This window comes from Hippocampus bargibanti, linkage group LG06, assembly GCF_051943395.1.
Source record: "Hippocampus bargibanti isolate YZ-2025 linkage group LG06, ASM5194339v1, whole genome shotgun sequence".
Lineage (NCBI taxonomy): Eukaryota > Metazoa > Chordata > Actinopteri > Syngnathiformes > Syngnathidae > Hippocampus > Hippocampus bargibanti.
Window position 1 is genome coordinate 5525121 of NC_142739.1, and position 24877 is coordinate 5549997.

General features: G+C 39.4%; 1 protein-coding gene across 2 annotated transcripts in view; it reads right to left on the reverse strand.

Moving 5' to 3' along the window:
* The window catches only part of LOC148896236 (zinc finger protein 407-like), a 233593-nt gene that overhangs the window by 117626 nt on the left and 91090 nt on the right, over positions 1–24877 (reverse strand). For both annotated transcript variants that reach the window (XM_088999222.1, XM_088999223.1), the window contains one exon: positions 17896–17970. In XM_088999222.1, coding sequence (XP_088855348.1) covers positions 17896–17970 — 75 coding nt within the window. The remainder of the gene's footprint in view (positions 1–17895; positions 17971–24877) is intronic.

A 24877-nucleotide genomic window follows, 5' to 3' on the forward strand; every position in this document is an offset into this window, starting at 1 on the left:
GATTGTTGGCTTTTTGAGAAGTATCATTAATGTAAGATGTCAATAGTACATACATCAAACATACCTCTACAATGTGCATGTTGTGAAGTTAATTTATGTTGGGGGATTTTAGACACATAGTTCCACACCATTTAATATACAGTGTAAAAGTTTGCCTGATATAAACATTATACCGATTGCATGTCATTTTCTGTCCTTATTCTTTCAGTTGATGCTCACATGATTTTTATTCACATTACATAGGTTAGCAACACATGTATATCCATAAGGTTGCTTTTCCAAAGCCAATTGCAGTGATGTTGGGACTCTGTGTTTTATACATAGATAAAACAGAATGTTAGTATTTGCAAATCATGTTCAATGTTTATTGAATACTGCTCCATTATAATGTCCATTTACCATTTAGTTTGGGAACAATACTTCAAAAGCCAACTTGGAGTAGTACGGGGCTGGGTTAATGCCAATGAAATTTGTAAGTTATACATCTGTGAAGGTGAATCATTGTATTCTTTCATCCATTCATTGTTTTTTTAAATCCACTTTTCCTTGCAAGGTTTATGGCTGTGCCACAGCCTATGCACTTTGAACCTCTGCACTGTATGGTAGATGTAATAACCAGTCAACCACTATGCTGCCCTCAGTGTATTCTGTTTCTTTTTTTTTGTTTAACACAATGACCCAACTCCACTCGAAGTGGCTTTGTATTTGAATTTGTGTTCAATGCTATAGTTATATTTAGTGGGGTTCCCAACAGAGCTTTATGTTACCAATTTTGATACTGATCAGCCATGAGTGAGATTGTTTGAATAAATCCTAATACTCTTATGGATTAGGTTTTTCAATTTGGAGCAAGTCACTAATGATTTTACTAACTGATTCATCTGTCAATTGGTTTTTCAATTAATTGATGTGTCTGATTTCTCTTTAAAACGTTCTTTCAATACATCCTGTGTAGTGTTTTAGAAAGGGAGCGGAAGGGATGCTAGACTGCACTAAGGCTGTTTTCCAGTGTGTTGCAGGCTGTGATAATTTTCTCTGATCATCAATGAACTACATTGATCGATATATCCTGTACACATAATTTTTCATGGAAATCCGACAATCATGATTGCTAGAGCACCACATTGTCATTGGACTTATTCTACATATGGAAGCCTTAAATTAATTCAGGACATAACACATTAAATAATGTGAAACACAGGTCATACTTTAACTGTCACATATTGAACGACTTTCTTCAACATTGTAATGAATGAAAGTCACACAAATGTAACCACTGACAGACAGAAAAAGGTTGTTGATAAAACTAAAGCTCATATCTCCTTTCTCAACAATTGAATGTATTGAAAACACACATACTAATAAGGAATATGAAGATGTGTCCCAAAAAAATGAATTATTCCAATTCCCCCATCTTATACTTCAAATTCCACAAATGAATGGCCATATAGTAGCGACAGCGCGGAGCAGTGCAGGAATGGGGTATTGTGCAGGTAATTGTGTTTACACCACAGAATATGAGACCAAAATTAGCACACCGAGACTCAAATAGTCAACATCTCGAAGTAAATAGTCAAAGTTTATGTCAGTCTGTAAAATAAAAAGGGTTGACTAGATCATCTCATCTCATTTTCCGTACCGCTTATTCCTCATTAGGGTCACGGGGGTTGCTGGAGCCTATCTCAGCTGTCTTCGGACACGAGGCGGGGGACACCCTGAATTGGTTGCCAGCCAATCGCAGGGCACACAAAGACATACAACAGTCACTTTCACACTCACACCTAGGGACAATTTGGAGTGGTCAATCTGCCTGCCATGCATGTTTTTGGAGTGTGGGAGGAAACCGGAGGACCCGGAGAAAACCCACGCGGGTCCGGGGAGAACATGCAAACTCCACACAGGGAGGCCGGACCGGGACGCGAACCAGCGACCTCTGCACTGTGAAGCCTGTGTGCTAACCACTCAACTACTCGATCGTGAGAAACATAATTTCTGGATTCGAAAGACACAGTCCAAGACCAATTAATGTACAATAAATAGAACAAGAAATGTTTGGAAGACAATTATATACTGTATATACACATATAAACACACACACACACTCACACACACACGCACACACACACACACGCACACACACACACACACACACACACACACACACACACACACACACACACACACACACACACACACACACACACACACACACACACACACACACACACACACAGTCAAACCACCAATTCGGTTTCAGTAAATAATGTGAAACACAGGTCATACTTTAACTGTCACAAATTGAACGACTTTCTTCAACATTGTAATGAATGAAAGTCACACAAATGTAACCACTGACAGACAGAAAAAGGTTGTTGATAAAACTGAAACCCGGTTCTTGACTGAGCACACATGAATGCACCACTTGACCCCCTTGCGGTTCCTTATGCATCAGTGTCTCATCGTGACTGACGCATTAGTGTTGCTGAATAAAGTTTTTGATTAAAAGGCAGACATGTTAGGCTTCAGATCTCTGCAAATCACACATTGTCATATATATATATATATATATATATATATATATATATATATATATATATATATATATATATATATATATATATATATATATATATATATATATATATATATATATATATATATATATATATATATATATAGTGAGATCTCAACTTACGAAATTAATTGGTTCCCAGACAGAGTGTGTAAGGCGAAAAGTGTGTATCTCAAAAAAAATTCCCAAAGGAAACCATTAAAATGGGAATAATCCGTTCCCAGGTTTCCAGAAAATATAGTTTGTAACTAAATAAGACTTAAAACTACACACAACATGCCTTATTCTATGTATAATAAATGTGCTATTGTATTCTAATGAAAGAAATACACTGCATTGTATCATAAAGTCACAAAGAGAGGCACATTACATGAGGACTGTAATTAAAGGAATAAACTGTGCTGTAAAATAAAGTTTTTTTCAACTTGTGTGTGTGTGCGTGTATATATATATATATATATATATATATATATATAATGGTGTGTGTGTGTGCGTGTATATATATATATATATATATATATATATATATACATGCACACACACACACGTATATATACCTACACGTATATATAGAGAGATAGAGAAACACAGATTACAAACAAAAATATGTATTTTCTAGATATGTATTTGCATAATACAGTGTGAAACACAGAGAGCATATACAATATGTAAAGCTTATAAACACACAACAAAAAAATAAAAAATCAGGCAAACATGTCTCCAGGTCAGGGTATCAGCGGCAGCTCTGAGCTCGCAGTGACCTGGCATCCAGGTGCTCAGGAAAACTGCTGTTAACAGCAACGATTGATGATCTAATCAAACTGTCACCACAGCAATCTGCTACAGGGAAAGGGAGTCTGGGTGTGTGTGCATCAGCCGAGTGGGAGAGGGGTGAACGCAGGTGGGGTGTAATATCCAGGAGGCCTTGTGCATGCTTACTGTTAGTCCAAATTGAGAGTGACAATCTCAATGGTGAAAAGTCCCCCACGTCCCCCATAAGCAATGGAGAAAACTACGACAGCCCTCTTCCGGAGGATGTCACATAATCAAGGGAGCCCCAAAAAACCCTCACTCAATCTCAACATCATGCCTTGATTCAAGCGTGGTGGGTGGACTACCAAATACAGTATAACATCTAGACCAGGCAAATCCTGGCAGTAGGCAATGCTGGAATTGAGGACGGTTATTGACTGGGATGTGTTGTATCCTAAAAATCTGGCCACCGAAAACATTCTGCATGTGTTTTGAGACTGGGTGGCGATGGTGTAACAAAACCGGAGAAGAGTCGAAGAAAAGATCGTGGAATGGTGTCAGACTGACCCAAAAGCAAGAAATAATAAATTTTGGAAAATAAATATATGCAATGGACTTTCACTCCTCATAGGGGATTGGGCGTGCCAATAGCAAATATGTCAAATAATAATGTACCGTATTTTCTGCACTATGAGGCGCTTTGGATTATAAGGCGCCAAATTCAATGAATGGCAGATTTTAAAACTGTTTTCATTTGTAGTTCGCATTGCACTTTAAGCGACTGTACGTGTGAAATGCATCCGCAAAATGCTACGATAAAGGGATTACAATATAAAACATATGATTTTATTTATTTAAGCCTTCACAACGCCTGTAGTGGAAACAATGAGAAGTGGCCACAAACACAGGCATGAAACCTAAATATAAATGGATTTGCCAAACAAAAATGAAAGACACATTTTTTGAAGTCAATGGATTCAGTTATAAGACACATAAACAAATCAGGACTTAAACAATGGACTCTTAGTTGTATTAAGTTCATCATGTGTACTTGTTATCTAATTTAAAACAGATTCTTATCTGACAGACAGTGTATTGTCACATATGTAATGTCACGTATGTATTGTCACGGATCCGTGACACTGACGAAGGCGGAAGTAGACGCGGAAACAGTAGTAGACACAGGTATTTGAACACCGACAATACACTGTCTGTAAGATAAGAATCTGTTTTAAATAAAAAAATAATGAACTCTTACCCGCTAGGACAGAGGAAGGCAAACTACGTCCCATTGTTTTTTTTTTTAAATCCGGCCCACTGAAGGTTGGTACACAATTGAGGTTTGGTGTGAATGATTGCATTCATTTCATTTGGCATAGTGGAATAGTTATTTGAAGTTGCAGAGCACTGGGAGGGACAGGGAGACGGACAGAGGGGGAAGACAGATGAAGAAATCTTATCTATCATCTCTGTCATTGGAGAATTTCCAAACCCAGAAAAAAAACAACAAAACAAAAAAAAACATATGCAATAAACTTTCTACTACGATATTAACAACTGATTCATTACAAAACACATTCTGGAGGCTATAAGAGAGCCTGCAGAAGCACCTTCTATATGATGGAATAATTGTGTCTGCAGCATTTTTTTCTATCATTGGATGCAAAACAGGGACACGCAAGTGAGTCTTGATTAGAATGGGTTTTACTGGAATTTCTAGTGTTGTGTGTTTTTTGTTATTTCATTCATTCACATTTATGTCATGTTCTGTAGTTCATGGCATCCAAATGAAGAGGACTAGTAATGAAGAGAAAGTGATACGAATCGGAAATTAAATGGCATTTTTCTTAGTTTTTCCTATCAGTATCTTGCTCAAGGACACTTCGACATAGTTGGAATGGCTGGGATCGAATCACCATCCTCCAACCACATTTCCACTGAACTATGCCATATTGGCAATGGTGTGATAATATTAATAACCTGTGAATGAATGATTACATTCATTGTCGGTTTTTTCTCTTTAACCTTTTAGCCTCAGGGTGGAAATTGAGGAACACCACCATTATCTAAGGTATGTTTACATTTTTATTAATGCTACATTATTAATGACCCTATGTATATTAAAAATAATACATGTAGGTATGTTTTATATTGAACAGAATGTTACCTAAACTTAAAGGACAACCAACACCAGTTTTTTGTTTCCTAACTGACATCAGAAAAACATTTTATAGCATACCCAATACACGCAGGCTGATACTTGTAGTCAAATGCAAAACACCAATAAAAAAGACTTAAAGTGTTTAAAGTGTTAAAGTGCATTTTCAGAAAGTCCCGCCCCCCAGTTCGTGACGTCGCGCCAAGACGTCTTGCCTTGCTCGAGAATCAAAACAATGACTTCAGATTCGGAGAAGATGCTTCCTTGTTACGCATCCAGTTATGAATATGGTTCAAATAGTTCTGAAAAGGAATGCATTAATGTTTGCAATTGATTAAAGAAGTTCTTCCGGGTCCCTTTGAGGCATCAAGACTGATGTGTAGTGTCACAGAAAATGCAGAAGATGGCGCCAGAGCTCCGTTGGAAATGGCTGATATGTCTGCTTGGAATTTGTGTCAGCAAATATCAAATAGTTGGTGCAACACACAATGATTCACCATCGCGTTATTTGTGTTTTTCTTCTAATTTTGCCATCAACACGGATCAACACAAAGTTTTCAGACGAAACAAAGTACCGTAAAATGCATTGTGTGTCTTTTCGTGGCGTTCCTTCCGTGACGTGACGTCAGGACTCGTCACCAATTAAAAAACAAGACTTCCTGAATATTCAGCGCGAGTCTGAAAACATAAAATATAGCTACAGTAAAGTCTCATTATATCGATATCGGATATATCGATAGTCCCGGTTATATCGATACTATTTCTATGCACGCACGGAGGAAATTACATGCAAACAGGGTCGGATATATCGATAGTCCCGGTTATATCGATATTTTTTCGGACTCCCTTGAATATCAATATAACGAGACTTTACTGTATATGCGGTGGAATATTTGTGGAATATTTGTAAAGTACGCTGAGTAGAAGTCATTTGAAGCGATTTTACAAATTATGGACACAACTGGCCCGGAGGCGTCGGTTGTCCTTTAATTCTCTATAGGGCATGGACCGTCTTGGTTTTGAGATGCTGCAGACAAGTGCTGCAATGTTAAGCTCCTGTCACTTTCCCCAAATTAAAACTTGGCTTTTATCTCCTCTTGATTTTGATAAAGGAACAGCATTTATATACATATGAGACGCAGTCGGGCCCTTTGTGCTCTCACTTCATACCTACAAGAAGATGACTCAGAGTACTTCAAGATATGCAATGTGTATTGCCTGACTTAATACAAATGTCTACTGATGGCAACAATATATGCTATACATGTTGTTTATCTTTTTTGGAGCAAACCAAATCTGACTTCTTAAATATCACAGTGATATTCTATTCGGCCTGACCTATTGGTGCTGAGGAATCACTTCATTTTGCAAGGCCAAGCTTTTAAGAAATCTGTGACACATTTGTGCCCCTTGTTGAATGTAAAAAGCAGTTGAGTTAAAAAAAAGTAACATATTGAGGAAGAAAGAATATCTCTGTCTCATATTATTTGTCAAACAGATGCATTCACTTATCTCATATTCCATTTCTGAGAGAGTAATTCAAGCCTGAGACTAGCTTTTCAAGCAAACATGCCTGTACTCGGGCACTGTACGTGATACAATGCCGGAGCACATGCATATTTGTGTTCATTCTTATAAAACAAAACAGACATTGGGCCTAAGAATACTTGAGTGTTGAGTGTGAGTGTGAGTGTGAGTGACCTGGGTTCCTCATGTGAAAACAATCCCCCACATTTGCCTGAGATTTTTGAGTCAAGATAATGAGAACAAATCATTAGGACTCCTAAAGCCTGTTAATTTGGGTAGTTGCATACAAGTGTTGTGTAAAGACAAGTAAATGTAAACTCTTCTTTATATCTGCATGTAATTCCAGTGCATAACCCCAAATCCAGCTTCTTGATTCATCTCGAGAACCTTTTACTTTATTCTGTATGTGAATGTTCGCGTGTATTTTGCAGTGGGATGATGATCCAGACATTGATAACACTCCTGTCACACTTCTCTCTGTGGCAACTGACAACCCCACTAGCACCATCCAGTTTAACCAGATTAAGTTTTTTTTCTGTTGTGATAGAAGATGGCATTATTGTGAGATGTCTCCTCAGGTTGGCTGATGCACACCTGGTCTTATTTGGTTTAATATATGCATTGCATTTATATTATCCAAAGAAACTAATCCACACATTCACCTTTGTTCAGAAAATACTGGTATGTCCTGATGATAACAGACCACTCAAACCACGACTGCTAAGTTTGAAAAATGCTTTGTTCTACAATATTGAAGGCACCAGTGCCTACAATATTGAGGAACAAAGCAACACTGGATAAGTAATTTCAGAGTTTTCCTCTGTTTTGTATACCTTAACATTGATGTACTGTTTGTGACTAATTTTCTTTTAATAATTTGATGTGTAACCTTGGATTCCACCAAAATGTCTTTTTTCATTTCATGAATAATTTATTTTTAATAATTTTGACCTTGATTTGGACCTTCTACCGAGTACATTGAAATGTATTCTCTTGTATTTAATCAAGTTTGGTATTTTTTTTAACAGCAGAGTATAATGTGTGTTTTTTTTTCTGTTTTGTTTTGTTGTTGTGTTTATTTCACATCTTTATCACGACAGTGTGTTAATTACTAAAAAGAACTGCTCAGGGGTTTACATGTTGTTTTGGTATGTGGACATGCTTTGCATTTTGGTACTGTTATAATTGTTTTATCAAAGGGTGTTTTAAACCTTAATGAAAAAAATATGAACTAAAAAAGACACGCGAGTTGTGTTTTTGTTTTTAGACATAGAAGGGAAATGCAAGTACAGTACACATTAATATATGTTTTCATGTAACATTATAAATTTGAGTTGGTTAAGCTTAAATATCAAACCCAATTTTAACTTAAAAATTGCAATTTGTTTTTCTACTTTCATTCCTTTCATCACTTTGCTGCGCTGAAATGTAAATTTCTCCACTGCGAGACTAATAAAGGCAAATCCAATCCAATCCAATCCAATCCAATCCAATCCAATCCAAGACAACAAGAAAACGGAGTAAACTGAAAGTACATCTTTTCGTCAAACTCTACTACTACTCAAAAACTAAGATAATATAAATAAAGGGCGGCCTGGTAGTTGAGTGGTTAGCATGTCGACTTCACGGTGCAGAGGTCGCTGGTTCGCGTCCCGCTCCAGCCTCCCGGTGTGGAGTTTGCATGTTCTCCCCGGGTCCATGTGGGTTTTCTCCGGGTCCTCCGGTTTCCTCCCACATTCCAAAAACATGCATGGAAGGCAGATTGAACACTCCAAATTGTCCCTAGGTGTGAGTGTGATAGTTACTGTTGATTGTCTTTGTGTGCCCTGCGATTGGCTGGCCACCAATTCAGGGTGTCCCCCGCCTCGTGCCATAAAGGCAGCTGCGATAGGCTCCAGCACCCACCGCAACCCTAATGAGGAACAAGCGGTATGGAAAATGGATGGATGGATGAATGTAAAGAAAGCATTTGAGTAAACTGAAGGTATATTTTTAAGTTCAATCAAACTCATAAAATGTATTTTCACTACTCAAAAACTGTGACATAATCAGTTGCCACTAAAATTTTAAACTTGTTGGGTTTTACAGTGTAACTGAGGTTGGCAAATACAGTGGGGCCTCGGTTTACGAACACCTTGCCTTACGAAATTTTTGGTTTACGAATGTTAAATTTATGAAAATTAAACCTTGGATTAAGCACTACTTTTCGGGATACACACGGAGCGCTGCCCCACCATGGATGGCGGAGTAATCTTCGGCGGCAGAACACCAAAGCACCTTGAGAGGGACTTTGAAGGGTTTGATCCTCATGACTGTGTTTTTGGACGACATTGTTTCCATTGGACAGAATATGGGACTCGAAGTGGGTGTAGATGACATTGAGGAGCTTGTTGCTGACCATAATGAGGTCATCAACACATAATGTTTGATTTGCCTTCAAGAGGACAAGAAGAAGCAAGACGTTCAGGAGTTGTCATCTGTGGGCGATGCAGAGGAGATTACACAGGAGCTGCAGCACATTCTCATTTTAATGGTTTCCTATGGGGAATTATTTTTAGGATACACACCTTTCGCCTTACACACTCTGTCTGGGAACCAATTAAGTTCGTAAGACAAGGCCTCACTGTATTATGTGATCCTTTTGTAAATAGCAGTGGTGGTCTGTGCATGGTGCTCCTAGGCCTTGAGTCGTGCCAGGTCTTAATCACTCCACCTACCCTCAGAGCTGTCCAACCTTTCTGAATGATGTCAATCTATTCTGAAAAGTCCGTCTTGAAAATGGCTTAAACATTATATCCGCAACGAAATCCATTTCTTCTCCTCCTTTAGTCATTGTGGGTTGACAAAACCGCTATATGCAAAAATGTATTTGCTTATGCAGCTTTCTACAGATAGATGCAGTGTGCAAGATCTGGCCCTTATCACGAGCGGCTAGTGATACTATGACTACCCAATAATGTGACTAGCCAATCAAAATTTGCGAAAACTCTGATGTTGCCACTGCCTTGAAGCAGGCCTTGGGTTGCAAACTTGGAATTTGATTGGTTAAAGCAACTGTTTCATCGCCATTGATTTTTATGCTCCAGAACCCTGCAGATTGTGATGGCATCCCTACAGGTAGCCTTCTGACCCTGGTAACAAATGATGGCTGAAATTTGATTGGTTTAATGCTGAAATACAAATACACACATCTGGAAGCAGCACAACAGGGGAAAATGAATGTAAAGCTGAGGGACAATTTGGAATTATTTAATAAGAATTCATGGTCAAAATATAATTATCATTAGTCTGTGATTCATATATTTTTAGGCCAGCAGAGAAGGCCTTACAGGCTCTGACGGCCCACCACTGGTAAATAGTGACATCTAAAATAACCCAAAAAATTATGAATAAGCAAGACTGCTCTATGATAAAATAATTACTATCATTAAATAATATTTGAAATGCTACCTTTTAAAATGTTATCTACTATTTGATATTAAAATAGACCCCTCAAGTAATTACCCATTATTCATTGAGATTGATGGGTGGTTAGATACAGTATAACTAGACAAGAGAATTCCAAGTTAATAGTGGCTTGTTAATCGCCGCCGGTTATGCTTGTGTTCATCACCTTCCTTGGGATATATCCACAAATGCCACTTGCCCATCCAGTTCACATTAATTTAATTGCTTCAAAGCTAATTCATTGATTAATTGGTTCATTCGCAATGCCTGGCAACATCCATTTCCACCATGACATTGTAATGTTTCAATCGACAAGAAAAACAGGCTGGCCACGGGCCACTTATAGCAGTCTCGCTATGCAAAATGCCTGCCCCCTACCACCAGTATGCCTCACAAATGTGTCATTGTGCAGTGTCAGTCCATGGGTGTGTGCGATGAACATCAAGGAGAACCGTGCACATTTTCTTTTCCTGTCTGGTTGAGTAATGTAACTTGGATAATAGCAAGGGGTGACATAATTATTTTGGCAAGATTTTCGAAATCGAAAGGGATTGACGGTGCTCACCTTAGCCAGGGAGATGAGGTAGACTCTGTTGTGAGAAGATAAACTACTGCTTTTCGGGTTACTCCACAAGTCAAGGTCACGCCACTTTGACATGACAAGTGGATTCCAATTCTGGAAAAAGCTGTCCAGAGCTAACTAATATTATTGTTAGTAATAAGATCCAGTAGGGCCCTGTAGCACCCTGTAAAAGGGTGCTGCATTATGTGGTGACTTATACCATTACACAAGCTATTTTTTATGCTTTTCTCACCGTTGCTGTTCTTAAAAAATATATATACTTTTGTGTTTTATTTAACTAATGATGAGTTTAACAACAGTGGTGGGAATTTATGTTAGAGTGTCAGTAATATACTTCCCTCAGGCATATCTTGCACAATTTTGCACGATATGCCCATGACAAGTGCATAAAAATCACTCCCAAGTGATGGCACAGGGCAACCCATAAAAACTTAATGCATCTAATTTTCTAGTAATCAAACTTTTATAGACCGTGATGGCTTTTAAACTAACAAATTGTAATTATCGCTTAATTTTAACAGCAATATTAGCACAATCGTTCATTCTGGGAGTGCTCATTCTTCATGAAATATTGAGTAGGGTAAACAGTGAGTTGCTGTCCGTGCAACCAACAATACTAAAGGTCTGGTCGGGGTCGTTGAGACCTGGCAATGAGTGCCACAGTGGAGCAACGGCAGAAACACAGTCACACTATAGGGGGAAAAAATCTAATTAGTGCTGGCCACTATGATGTTCATTCATTTTTGTTATTCTTCTCTATTTTATGTTGTGCACAATTTTTTTCATAGGGTTTCAAAGATGCTAAATATCTCATAGTGACCCACTTTGAAGTTAAAAAATTCTTGCTGCTTTGCCGGTGTTTCGCAATACTAATCACTTGCTTACAGTACCAGCAGCATGAGCTTTTACTGACTGCTGCCCTTGGGTGGCTACGCGCAACGCCTTACCACCCAACATCAAGACAGAGACAAAATGCTGACACAAGCAGATAAGGGAAAGAAGAAAGAGCAAGATGAAAGAGCAGATCCATTATCAATAATTAAGAGTAAGACTTTATTATCATGAATTAGAGTTGGTCTTATCAACTATTATCTACGCACAACAAAGACATTACTTATCCCAGCACAAAGTGTTGTATTCACCTGTGGTTATATGCGGTATATTTAGGAGTATGTGATCCTGGTGTGTGTGGCCTAGTCGACAAATGGTTAGTATGACCTCCTCACAATGCAAAGGTGCAGGGTACAACTCCAGTGCCTTCCTGTGTGGAGTTTGCATGTTCTTCCCATGCTTGCGTGGGAGAAGATGCATGCAGGATGATTGAACACTCCTGGCCTTGTGCCTGAAGACCGCTGGAATAGGCTCTAGCACCCCCTGCGACCCGAGTGAGGACAAAGTGGTTTGGAAAATGAATGAATGAATGAATGAATGACCCTCTATTTGGTGTACAGTGTCAAAATACCAACTGCAGGCAAGATTATTCCGCCCTGTGTCCCAATCTGGCCAGCTCTTGTATTTTGTTTTTCTACTTCCTTTCATAACTTTCATAACTGTGGAATATAAATTTCAAACTTTTTCAGTTCACTTGAGCTCAGCCACTAGCACGTGCCACATGGAGACGGTCACCGAAGAGGCAGTGGCTTTCATCGGCACCCCAGTCACACTTTGCATTGGCGATAAAAAAACTGTCAGAAATTAGTTTTTACCGGATGAAAAAAAAAGAAAGAATTGGAAAAAAGATTTGGAGGACACGTGCGGTAGGATTCTTTTGATTGCAGTTTTAACAGCAAAGAAAGGAGCGAATGATAATGACAGTTGCTCCTTGTGAAACAGTCAGATGTCTACGGTTGACCTATGAAGTGAGGTTGATGGACAGACAGTAGCAGCCACTCAGAACAAGGTATCGTTGCAGTTATAAAGAAACAACAACCCATACACTGAATTATTTTGCACATATAAGACAAATATTGCCACTGATATACAGTGTGTGTGCCTTACCCTACAAACAACATAAAAAAGAAAAAAAAGAAAAGAAAAACAGACGTTGTGTCCTTTCTGTAGCACCAAGACTCATGGCATTTAAAAACGTAAAAAAAAAGTGATAGACATAGAGATCAATTTCGAGTGAAAGGAAAAAAAAAGGATAGGATTTTGTTCCCGTATAGGAGAGTCTTAATGTCTTCTTAAAATGCTTGGTGTGGCAAAAAAAATGATTAATGACCACAACACTGTCAGCTGATTGCTTTGTCACTTTCGGTCTTTAAAGTTCATCCGGCGAGAGAACTAAACAACAACCTCTGTTGCCTGTAAGAACAAGACCAAAAATGTTTACCCCAGATTTTGTGGCGTTGTATTCAGCAATTATTTTTGTTATAACCCACATGTGTCATTATTGTATTTTTCACACTGTTACTGACTCTAAGACAGGGGTCGGGAACCTATGGCTCGCGAGCCATATATGGCTCTTTTGATGATTGCATATGGCTCACCGATAAATATTACATATTATAATACATACTGTCGTTTTTTTCGTCGTTCATTTCCCGTTGGGGCTGCAGTTGGCGGAAAGCGCAATTTTGATTGGATGACACTGACCTAGAATGGCCGAAAGCGCCATGTTGATTGGATGATAGTGGCCGTCATGTTGAAACAGGTAAACGCCCCTTTAAATGAGCCCAACTTGTGCACTTCAGCGTGAAAGCAGAGAAAATGTTCTGATTCTAATTTGCAATGAAACAATATCATCGATGAAACAGTCGAATGTCAGTGACATTTTAACAAGCCCCATGTTAATGTTAGCATCGACATACTTCTGCGAGAAGTAGATTGCAGATAGCAAGTGTGGAAGCTTATGAGCCGTGTGCAGGCTAGCTAGCAGTAACTTCGCCTCTGGACAGGAAAATTGAATTTCATTCCAATCGTTTTCCTGGATTTTTACCAAACACGCGGAACGGAAAACCATCCATGTTAATGGTGAGTACTATCACAAAGTTATTTTAAATAATACATTCTGATATTTTGTTGAAAAGTGTGCACACGCGAGCGTTTGTATGTGTGCGTTTGGCTCTTGCTGAAAAACATTTCTAAATATTTTACTTTTATGGCTCTCTTAGTCAAAAAGGTTCCCGACCCCTGCTCTAAGACATAACTGTAAAATACAGCAGCATCAATTGCAAACCAGACTGTGTGCAGGCCATAGTGATTGGACATCTCTGAAACAGTGAAAACATTCTGGCCCATTAAATTAAAAAAAAGTAAAAATAATATTTTTTCTTTTGAGCTGTCAGCAGCCCTGTTTAACGAATGATGAGTGTATTAGTTTAAGCAGTTTATTATAACAAGCGTGAAAATTACCGGCATTTTAACAATTACCTGTGAAAACAAGTATGCGGGACAGGTCAGTTGTCTTTAGCTCCCCTGTTTTGAAAGAACTAATTACAAGCAATTGAGTCAAGGTTGCTGCTGTCAGTCAGTTCTCGCCTGAGCCACTCCCCTTGGACTTTTGACACACACATAACGCATGCCTTCTTGCTGTCCCTCTCTCTCCCTCCCTCTCTCTGTGCCTCGCTCCCGCTCTCGTCCCTTCTCGACCCTCTCTCTCCCTCTCCCCCTCTATCCCTCTGACTCTCACCCTGTTTCTCTCTCTCTCTCTCTCTCTCTCTCTCTCTCTCTCTCTCTCTCTCTCTCTCTCTCTCTCTCTCTCTCTCTCTCTCTCTCTCTCTCTCTCTCTCTCTCTCTCTCTCTCTCTCTCACACACACACACACGCACGCACACACACACACACACACACACACACACACACACAGTGTGTATGCAGGTGAATACACTCTTGCATATGGACAGTGTTTTTCTTCTACCACAATGACGTGATAAAACTAAAATACAAAAGACATGAGGCCAGATTTTTTAGACAAATCACAAAACACTCGTTTAACTCTCATATGTTCGGTGTCAATTTTACCCGTTTGAATTTTTGTGTTGACTAAAACACTGAATATTGTTTATTTTTCCGCTCATCAAAACAGTTCTAAAATATCCCAATGGGATCGAAAATATGTTGTCTCTCTTTTAACATCTCAGAAACAGTTGTTGCTGATGTCACTTATTATTTGACTGTTTTGTGTGGATTTTTACATAGGGGTAAAAATCACCCACAGCATAATCAATGTGATTTTTTTTCAACATAATATGGGGGTTAAATAAGCCACTTTTACGACTGTTGCCAACAGTGCTCACAATCTCTTACAGTGAGTGCACATTATATTTAGCACCCCCTACTTGGGATCTCATATTTGATCACTATTTGGGCATCCAACGTAAAAGCTTGGCTAAAACAAACATGCAAATCAAACTCTGAAGAAATAGGACATTGATTCACTGTGGCGGCCCTTGAAGGGAAAGCCGAATGCAAAAGATCTATTTATTTATTTATTTATTCATTGATAGATTTTTGCAGAACACGTGCTGAATATGAATTACATTCCCCCAAACATGAAATGAGGGAATCGCCTTTTCATGGAGCTTAGCAATAAAGTACCTGCAAATATGAACAATGTGAGATCCCTGAATGAAATGACTCATCAGACACGCTTGTGTGTGTGTGTGTGTGTGTGTGTGTGTGTGTGTGTGTGTGTGTGTGTGTGTGTGTGTGTGTGTGTGTGTGTGTGTGTGTGTGTGTGTGTGTGTGTGTGTGTGTGTGTGTGCGCGCACGCGCGCGTTTGTGTCTTGGGTTTATTAACCTATATAATAATGCCAAAAAATACATCTAAAAAGTGTAGCCCTACTGGACTGTGATACCTCTAAATACAATCCATTGTAATCAGTTGCCATTAGAATTCACCAATTCATGAAATGGTGTGTGTGTGTGTGTGTGTGTGTGTGTGTGTGTGTGTGTGTGTGTGTGTGTGTGTGTGTGTGTGTGTGTGTGTGTGTGTGTGTGTGTGTTTTATTAACCTATATAATAATGCCAAAAAATACATCTAAAAAGTGTAGCCCTACTGGACTGTGATACCTCTAAATACAATCCATTGTAATCAGTTGCCATTAGAATTCACCAATTCATGAAATGGTGTGTGTGTGTGTGTGTGTGTGTGTGTGTGTGTGTGAGTTCAAAATATGCGAAAAAGTTCAAAGAGAATGAATACACTTCTAAGACACTACAAGTGTCACCGATGGCTAACCAGATGTTTTCTTCGTTCTGTACCCACTCACTCTTTGACAAAGAGTTCTCCCCAGTGTTCTAAAAATATCAAGTGAACGGGGCCATAGAGATGGGGATGAAACTGCCTCCCTGACACTGTCCCACTGCAATCCAGCTCTCCAATGCCTGCCACCCAGTATATGTGCACGATTGGTTTCCCCCACAATACAACAACCCTCATCACTTCTCAAGCCACCCCCTTCATTGGTCCCCTGTTGCTGATTGGAGACACTCACAAAAACATATTTTCCTCCCTATGCCATTTAAGTATCCAGTTCTGGGGTTTCAAAACCAGCATAGTCATCAATCATCAAGCCGGCCATCACAATGCAGTACTTGCACAGGCACATGCACTTTTTTTCTTGTCCCCACACTCACACGTACTTTATTTCTGTCTTTCTATGTCCTATGTCTCATTTTCATGTTTGCAATTGTTATCCTCTCCCATACACCTATTCTCTTTGAACATTCATCCAAATTTGCTCCGCTTAATAGGCCCTCCCAAATGACCTAGATCTAATTAAGCTTTTAGAAATATGATATAATTAATGATGACATAAAACCCATCTGTAGGGCTCTGTACTTTCAAGTTTAAAAAGAAAGAACCAGATGCAAACAAATTATAGTCATGATTGTTTTGTCTGCATGTGTGTCTTAAATGTGTACAACATTTTGGATTTTTAATTTGAAAGAGAGAAGACATAAATTATTGTTTTTAAACTATACATCACATTTACCGTATTTTCCGGTGTATAAGGCGCACCTCCTATGAATGATGTGTTTTCAAAATGTTTCCATATATAAGGTGCACCGGACTATAAGGCGCACCTTCAATGAATGAAAAAAAGTTTTCAAATATAATGTATAAATATATAAAACAATTCCAAATATAAGGCATATCACATTATAACGCGCTACAGTAGAGGCTGGGGTTACACACTACTTCTATAGGGGGAAATAGAGTCGGTGGCTGCTGACGGTAGCTGTGAGACCTGTCGTGACTCAATATTCACATTATTCACAAGACGCACCTGTGTATAAGGCACGGGATCATCATTTCAAGAAAATGAAGGCTTTCGGTAGCACCTTCTACACCAGAAAATACAGTATATGAGGTGTACCTTTGATTTAGACAAGCATTTGACATAAATGTAACACATTGCTGGGCTAACGGAGGTGGAGAATTTAGTTTGGCAGGGCAGTGGGGAGAGGGGCTTAAAATGAGGGGCTGCAGTCAAACTTAAGGGCGTCACTTGCTGCTGTTTTAGCCACGCACAAAAAAAAAAAAAAACTGAAAACCCGACTTGGTAGATTATCAGTTTAACCACAATTGGGGATCACAAATCTAATTTTTGCACATGCTTTCACCAGTAATCATCAAACGGGTATAATGTTTTTAGAAACAAATTTCTGAATTCAATTTACTGGGTCTTGAATTCAAGAAGGAGAGCAGAGCAAGACAACGGGGGAACCCGATACAGTTTGACAGGGAAAACGGTTTAAGAAGGAGACCAAGAAACAGACAGATGTGACCGTTTAACTTAAGTAGAAGATGGAATATCTCATGTGCTAAATGAAGATGCAGTTATCCAGAGTGCATTTTTAATTTCCACTGACTGTTTCAACGAAGAATAAAAGAAGTTGTAAACATTACCTCTCTTTACGTTGGCCAATTCCATGTTTGCAAAGTAGGTGGGTGCTGAGGTGCTTCTTCATTACAAAGGCCCATCTGTGTGAACAAAGATGGCAACAGTCAGCCACAGAGCAAACTCAATGTAATGTTTTACATTTGAGAGCATCGGTGAATATAATAATAATACATTTCATTTATAAGTCATCATTGGTCGTTTTTCCCACATACATGTATTTGCCACACTGTGTGCATTAATATGTTAAAATATTCTACACAAATGCATATGTCTGTTTGTCTGGAATACATTCAAAAAGAAAGCACACAAAATACAACAAGGAAAAAAAGGAATAATCAACGGATCAAAATATGTTCAAACTTTCCTGGACTCCTAGGCGACAATTGAAAACATAATGAAAGGAAGCCTGAACTAAATATTCAGACATCTAAGATGCTTCCACTATGTTGTCATCCTCTGGACTTTTCATTTAACTCCCATCATTTCCAATCATTGTGGAATAGAAAGACAATGACCACATCTCCAACTGAGGATGGAACTACATAAAAGAGACCAAGAGACAATCATGCGGTTGAAACTGCCACTGTGAAAACTCAGGTCTCCTTCTTCACAATGCCCCAATGAACTGTTTACAAATTCCCCTATTCGGACTTGATATTATTTCATTGTTTCCCCTCATGGACTGTGATGCTATTTGGAATAAGCCTAAAACATATTGTATTTCACAATCTTATGTGGCCATCCGAGAATGAACAGACGAACCTACATTGCACACATGTGCGCACACACAGACACACACACACACACGCACGCACACGCACACACACACACACACACACACACACACACACACACACACACACACACAAACACACGCACATGCACACAGCTGTGTACCCCAATGTGGACCGTTGAGGGTAAAATCTAACTAACATCACTGTATAAATATTCAAACAGATTCATGTTGCGTAATGCCTCATTATAACCCCATTCCTCAATCCTTTTTTTTCCTCAATCATTAAGATAGCCACCTCAAAGTCAATTTGGGACAGTCACTGACAAGTCTTCCATTCTCCAAACAGGCAAACAAAATTTCTGAGGGTCCTATTTTCATGCCCGTCGCATGTCTGCTGCAAAGAGTGGTCTAACCGTTCACAATGGTGGACTTTTTTTTTTTTTCTTTTGGTATTTTCGTAGACGGGCAAAAACCAAAATTGCACTTGCACTTTTGTGGGCGTGAAGTATTGACAGAGATTATTCTCATTCACTTTAAATTCAGAGAAGGAGAGGCTGGGGTCAATGTAGGAGACCCATGCGTACACATGACTATATTTATAAGGAACTGCAAGAATTTCTCTACTTGTCTGTACCAGTCTAGAATTTGGCCAGGGTTCTCCCAGATCAGTGCTGTGAAGCACTTGGAGAATGTCTTCTACCCAGAGTGTTCATGTCCTTCAATTTGAGCTAGCTAGGTAACAATACAAGTAAGGCATTGGACAAGTGATCAACACTGATGGAAAATTAAAAGAATAGATAAAAAATTAAAAATACACACCCCAGCATTTCGAGACATGCAATTATATTTGTGCTAAAACTACCAGCATTGTAAGAGGAAATGTTGCGTATAACTCCATATGCTGACCACAGCTGATTTACTGACTGTCTACACTAAGTTGTTTGTACTAACTAAAGTATGTGCATGCACACAAATCCCTCCAAATCATTGGTTTTCAATGTACCCCCAGAATAGTGTGTTTAAATTTCTATGTCCATGTTTATTATTACATCAAGAACATTCTCATGACATGTTTCATTAAACAGTAAATGTTGATACTGTCACGTTTTGCAAGGTGAGGTCCCAAATAAGCAGGCAGGAGGGAGCAGCAGGGTGTATTTGACAAATTGTATTAAAATAAAGTCAGCAGGAACAAAATCTAAAACATCAAAGTCATCCGAACAGAAAAGTATAAAGTATCAAAGAAAGCAACAAGTAAAAATATGCCAAGATGAAACAAACCTGACAGGGTGAAGCACACACATACAATTACCCGGCACGGAATGGTCGTGCCGGGAGTCCTTTTAACTACCACTGATTGGAACAACCAACACATGTGCAGCTGCAGGCTACACTACATAAATGGATGGACAACAAAGCAGTTCACTTCGGATCAAACTACCATGCTAATTCTATTACAACTGTGAAGAGAAGGAACAAGGACGGATCAAGATCGGGAATAACTTGGCCAACAGTCGTGGATGATTACAACAAACACATGGGCGGAGTTGACAAACATGACATGCTTCGGCAGCTATACGCGGTGGACAGGAAGAATCCCGAATGGTGGCACAGGATAGTTTTTGGATGGATGGACATGTCTGTGATCAATGCTTATGTGCAGTACAAAGAGAAATTTCCTCATCAGGTGATGCCGTGTTGGACTTCAGCTCGGATTGATAAAACCATAACGTGTACATGCGCAGTAAGCTGTGTGCATTTACGCTTCTTAGACTTTTTTTTAATCATTTCAAATAATGTACTGTGTACTACCACTACTCACGTAATTTTAACATTTTCTTGACCAAAGTATAACTCCTGGAAATGCTTGGAAGTATTCCTCATGAAACTACTGTATTTTTCTTTTACTTTTCACACTTTTTATTGTTTTTTTGTTGATCAAATATGAGGAAACATGCTGAGAAGATGTTGGTTCAATTTGGATCTACCTATGCATGTGACCAAACATTCTCAGTAATGAAGTTTACTAAATCCAGGTCCATATTCTCTCTTACTGATGAGCATCTGTCATCACCTCAAACATTCAACCTGACCTTGATGCTCTTGTTAAAGGTCAACAGAGGTTAGATTTCTCTCACTTAAAAAGAAAAAAATACTGAAACAGTTTTTTTTTCTGCACTGTTTGACAGTTTGATAAAACGGTTGTGATTTCTGTTTATTATTGTGGTGTCTTAATAGCAAGTTCAGTTAAAAACAAAGAATTGTGGTAATGCGACTGAAAACACTGAAACATGTAGGAAATGTACCTGTTTTAACTGAATACATTATTTTTCTTCTCAATCTCACTCTCTCATTATATAATAATAACACATACTCTTAGCAGTTTCTGTAAACAATACAATTTAATGAGTTCAATGAAGAAGAAAAAAACAATTGGAGTAAATTTCAAACTTTTGGTCTGGCCCTCCACAATATTTTCTGCTTCTCATTTGGCCCCTGAGGAAAAAATAATTGCCTACCCCTGTTTTAGGGGCTACAGTAGATGCTGGGGTTACGCGCTACTTCCACAAGGGGAAATGAAGTTGGTGGCTGCTGACAGCAGTTACGAGACCAAGTGTGGCTCAATATTACTTCACATATAAGGTGCACCTGTGTATAAGGTGCAGGGTCGTCTTTTGAAGAAAATCAAGGCTTTACCGTATTTTCCGGAGTATAAGACACACCTTATAAACCGGAAAAAACGGTAATATATCAATTTGCCTCAAATCACTTTGTGTCAATACATACCATATCAGTCAAAAACATGTATCATTAAAACTCTAATACAGTGGGGCCTTGGCTTACAAACTTAATTGGTTCCCAGACAGAGCGTGTAAGGCGAAGTGTGTATCCCAAAAATTAATTTCCCATAGGAAACCATTAAAATGAGAATAATCCGTTCCCAGGTCTCCATAAAATATAATTTTCAACTAAATAAGCCTTAAAACTACACACAATATACATTATTATATGTATAATAAATGTGCTATTGTATTGTAATGAAATAAATACACTGCACAGTATAATAAAGTCACTTTATTTACATTTGTGATGGTCGTTGATGGCTCTTAATTGACACCTGTTGCTTTCTGACTTGTCAGGTCTTACGAAACTGAGGCGTCACATTATCATTCATCATGTTGATGATTCTCATAGCCAGAGTCTTTTCTGGATGGAACTGTTCAATAAAAGCCTGCACATCATTCCACTTAGCAGTCATCTCCTCCTCCTTGCCCTCAGATGACAACTCCCGAATGGCTTGCTTCGGCTTGTCTTCTTGAAGGCAAATCAAATCCTCTGTGTTGAGGACCTCATTATGGTCAGCAACAAGCTCTTCAATGTCATCTGCATCAACTTCGAGTCCCATGGGTGCTGGGAGAGATTTTATTACAACAAAAGGCGTGAGTCCGATGATTCCACGGACCCAGAAAGACGCAACAAAAGAAGGTGGGCGGGGGCGATCCGTCCAGCCTATTAAGCTAGGCAATATAAAATGGTGCACAGGGTGCAAAAACTCGCGATCCCGGAAGGCAACAAACATACGCGGCTAACAATAACCTCAGGCGTAGCAAACTCTAGTGCTGGCAAGTCCGAGACACTGGCAAGGCACGAGGCGTCGTAATCATGTCACTGGTGAGGTGACAGTGACTCGTTGAAATGTCCCAGTATCGGTGATTAGGGGATTGTCAGCAGCTGGCAGAGGTCGGGAGTGGCGGCGCCGCCCCAGCTGTCAACTCGTACGTGACAAGTTCGGTGTCATTAGTCACGTGAAAGCATCGAGTAAATAACGCGTTTGTGTAAAGCTTTGTTGCGAAGGATGGTAGCAATGGTGGACTTAGCATATCAGTACCAGGCTCTTTATTTGCAGAATGGTAGTAGAAAGTTACTCCCAGGGAAGTGACACACACATGTCTCACAGAGCTTCATCGTGGTGTGGAGTCGAGCAAATCATACTGTGAAACCCCGTCCGATGCTGAGCAGGTCTCTGGAAGTTGCGTGTGTGTCTGAGTCCGAGATGATTCTGATCTTCCACGACGGCCGCACCTTTATACCATTTCCAAGCGTGGGAAACGTGTCAGGCTGAGATTCACATGAAAGCCACGGTGCGCACCTGTGACGCCACAAACGTACACCTCGTTCGTGTTTCTCAATGATCTCCTTCTTCTCCTCGACTGTAATTTTGTTTTGTGTCTTCTTCGGCTGAACATGAGCCTCTGGTGAGGTATTTTTCGGTCCCATAAGCAAAAGTATTGTTTAAGCCAATCGACGTGTGCACGCATAAAAAGGGGGTTTGGGGAAAGGTGGGCCGGCTGAGGCGCTGTTCAGCTGTGTGCTTTGGTGTTCTTCCGCCGAAGATTACTCTGCCAGCAGTGGTGGGGAGTGTGTATCACGAAAAGTAGTGCTTAATCCAAGGTTTAATTTTAATAAATTTAACGTTCGTAAACCGAACATTTCGTAAGGCAAGGTGTTCGTTAACCGAGGCCTTACTGTATATGTAAGAAAAAGATCCCACATCCAGATGTTGAAAGGGAAACACTTATTTGTCAATCAGTTCCCTTCTTTGGGTGTGTGGGGATTGTCTGACGTTTCAGTTCAAGGTCTGGGCTTATTTTCCCAATGCATTAGGCTGCGTCATCAGCCTTGATGGTTATTGTAACAAAGGGAAACTTTAACATGCCATTCATTCATATCAATTATCTTTCCCTGTGAAAGGACCTAATAAGACTGTGCATATGCCCTCCAGGGAGGCTCATAATATCCGTAGCAGATATGAAAAAAATGAAAGAAAAAGGAAGACAGAGGCTGTGGCGTTTCACGTTCGACTTTCCCTTCAGACTAATCGCCGCACCACAGCTCGTTAGGTCCGTGACGTGCCGGAGCTTTCCTGATAAGCATAGGAGACACAGCTCAATTACCCACACTTACAATCTTTCTCTCACTTTTCCCTCCCACCAGCTGACGATGAAGAGATAACGTGTCAATATTTGATACAAACAACTTCATTTGACTAATGGTGTTTCTTGATAGGCCCATCTACGGGTCTGGAAGCAAAGTAAGATCTAAGAAAAGGCCCCAAGGAGCACAACAATATGTTTAAGCGCCAATCTGCACAAACTCACTTGAGTGCACTGCAAAATGTGTGCCACTCTCGCACTTGGCCACAATCAAAACAAAATGATAACACGGTATGTTGGTAATTCCTAAGTCACTATGTCTATATGAAGCAAACTTCAAATTGATGTATTCGTGTCCAGTAGGTACATGACTATGCTTGACTAATTCTATGAAATCTTTCAGTTGAAAGCCATTGGAAGCTGAATGTGAGAGCTGCCTCTCAGTGAAGATGCCAAACATTGGCTTGAAACGACAGACTTGTCATAATGGGGGAATGAAGTCAGAGAATGGCTGAGCAGTGGGCTGCATCTTTTTTAGAAGAGAGACCCCAAACCGACAGACACATTGTGAAATGGCCTGTTAACGCCACAGCCTTCTGTGCCCGTTCTCATGATGGCCTCCACCTGCTGCTTTAATGTCACAGCTGGATCGCCTTCCATCCCTCACTGACTCAGACTGTCATCTGCAGCAGCTAGCTCCCCTCAATGACCCCGCACACTCTGAAACACATGTTAATCGTTTTCAGTCACGACAGAATCTTCATCCATCTTTACCTGCGCCACATTGGACATTTGATGACCCCATAACATTCACATTAAACAGTTTCTTCCATTTGTTATTTTATCATTCGATTTTCAGTAAAAAAAAAAAATACACGTCTCATTGTACTTTATCAATTCGACATGCAGATTGTAAATTTATTTGTCCAATCATTTTACTCTCTTCAGCTGCCCACTCATCAGTTGTTTAGAAAAGGCAGGTCTCGGAAGAAGAAACTCATTTTGTTGTAACAAGATAAGAGAATATGGAAATGTTTGAATGACATAACTAGAAGTTTCATTGTCATTTCATTGAAATTTTGAAAAACTCAAGAAATAACAAATAATTACAACTCATCACCTTCATCACTTTCTGAACATTGTTTTCTATTTTTGGTAAATCGTACCATATGTTAACACACAGTTAACTTCCTGAGTGAATGGAATCAAATGATGTCTTCCTTTCTTTTTCCATTCCATTCTTTCATAGCGGAAACATCGAAGGTACCATAGACAGGTGTCATTTGAGTAGCTTTGACAGGCAAGTGAATAGATGGA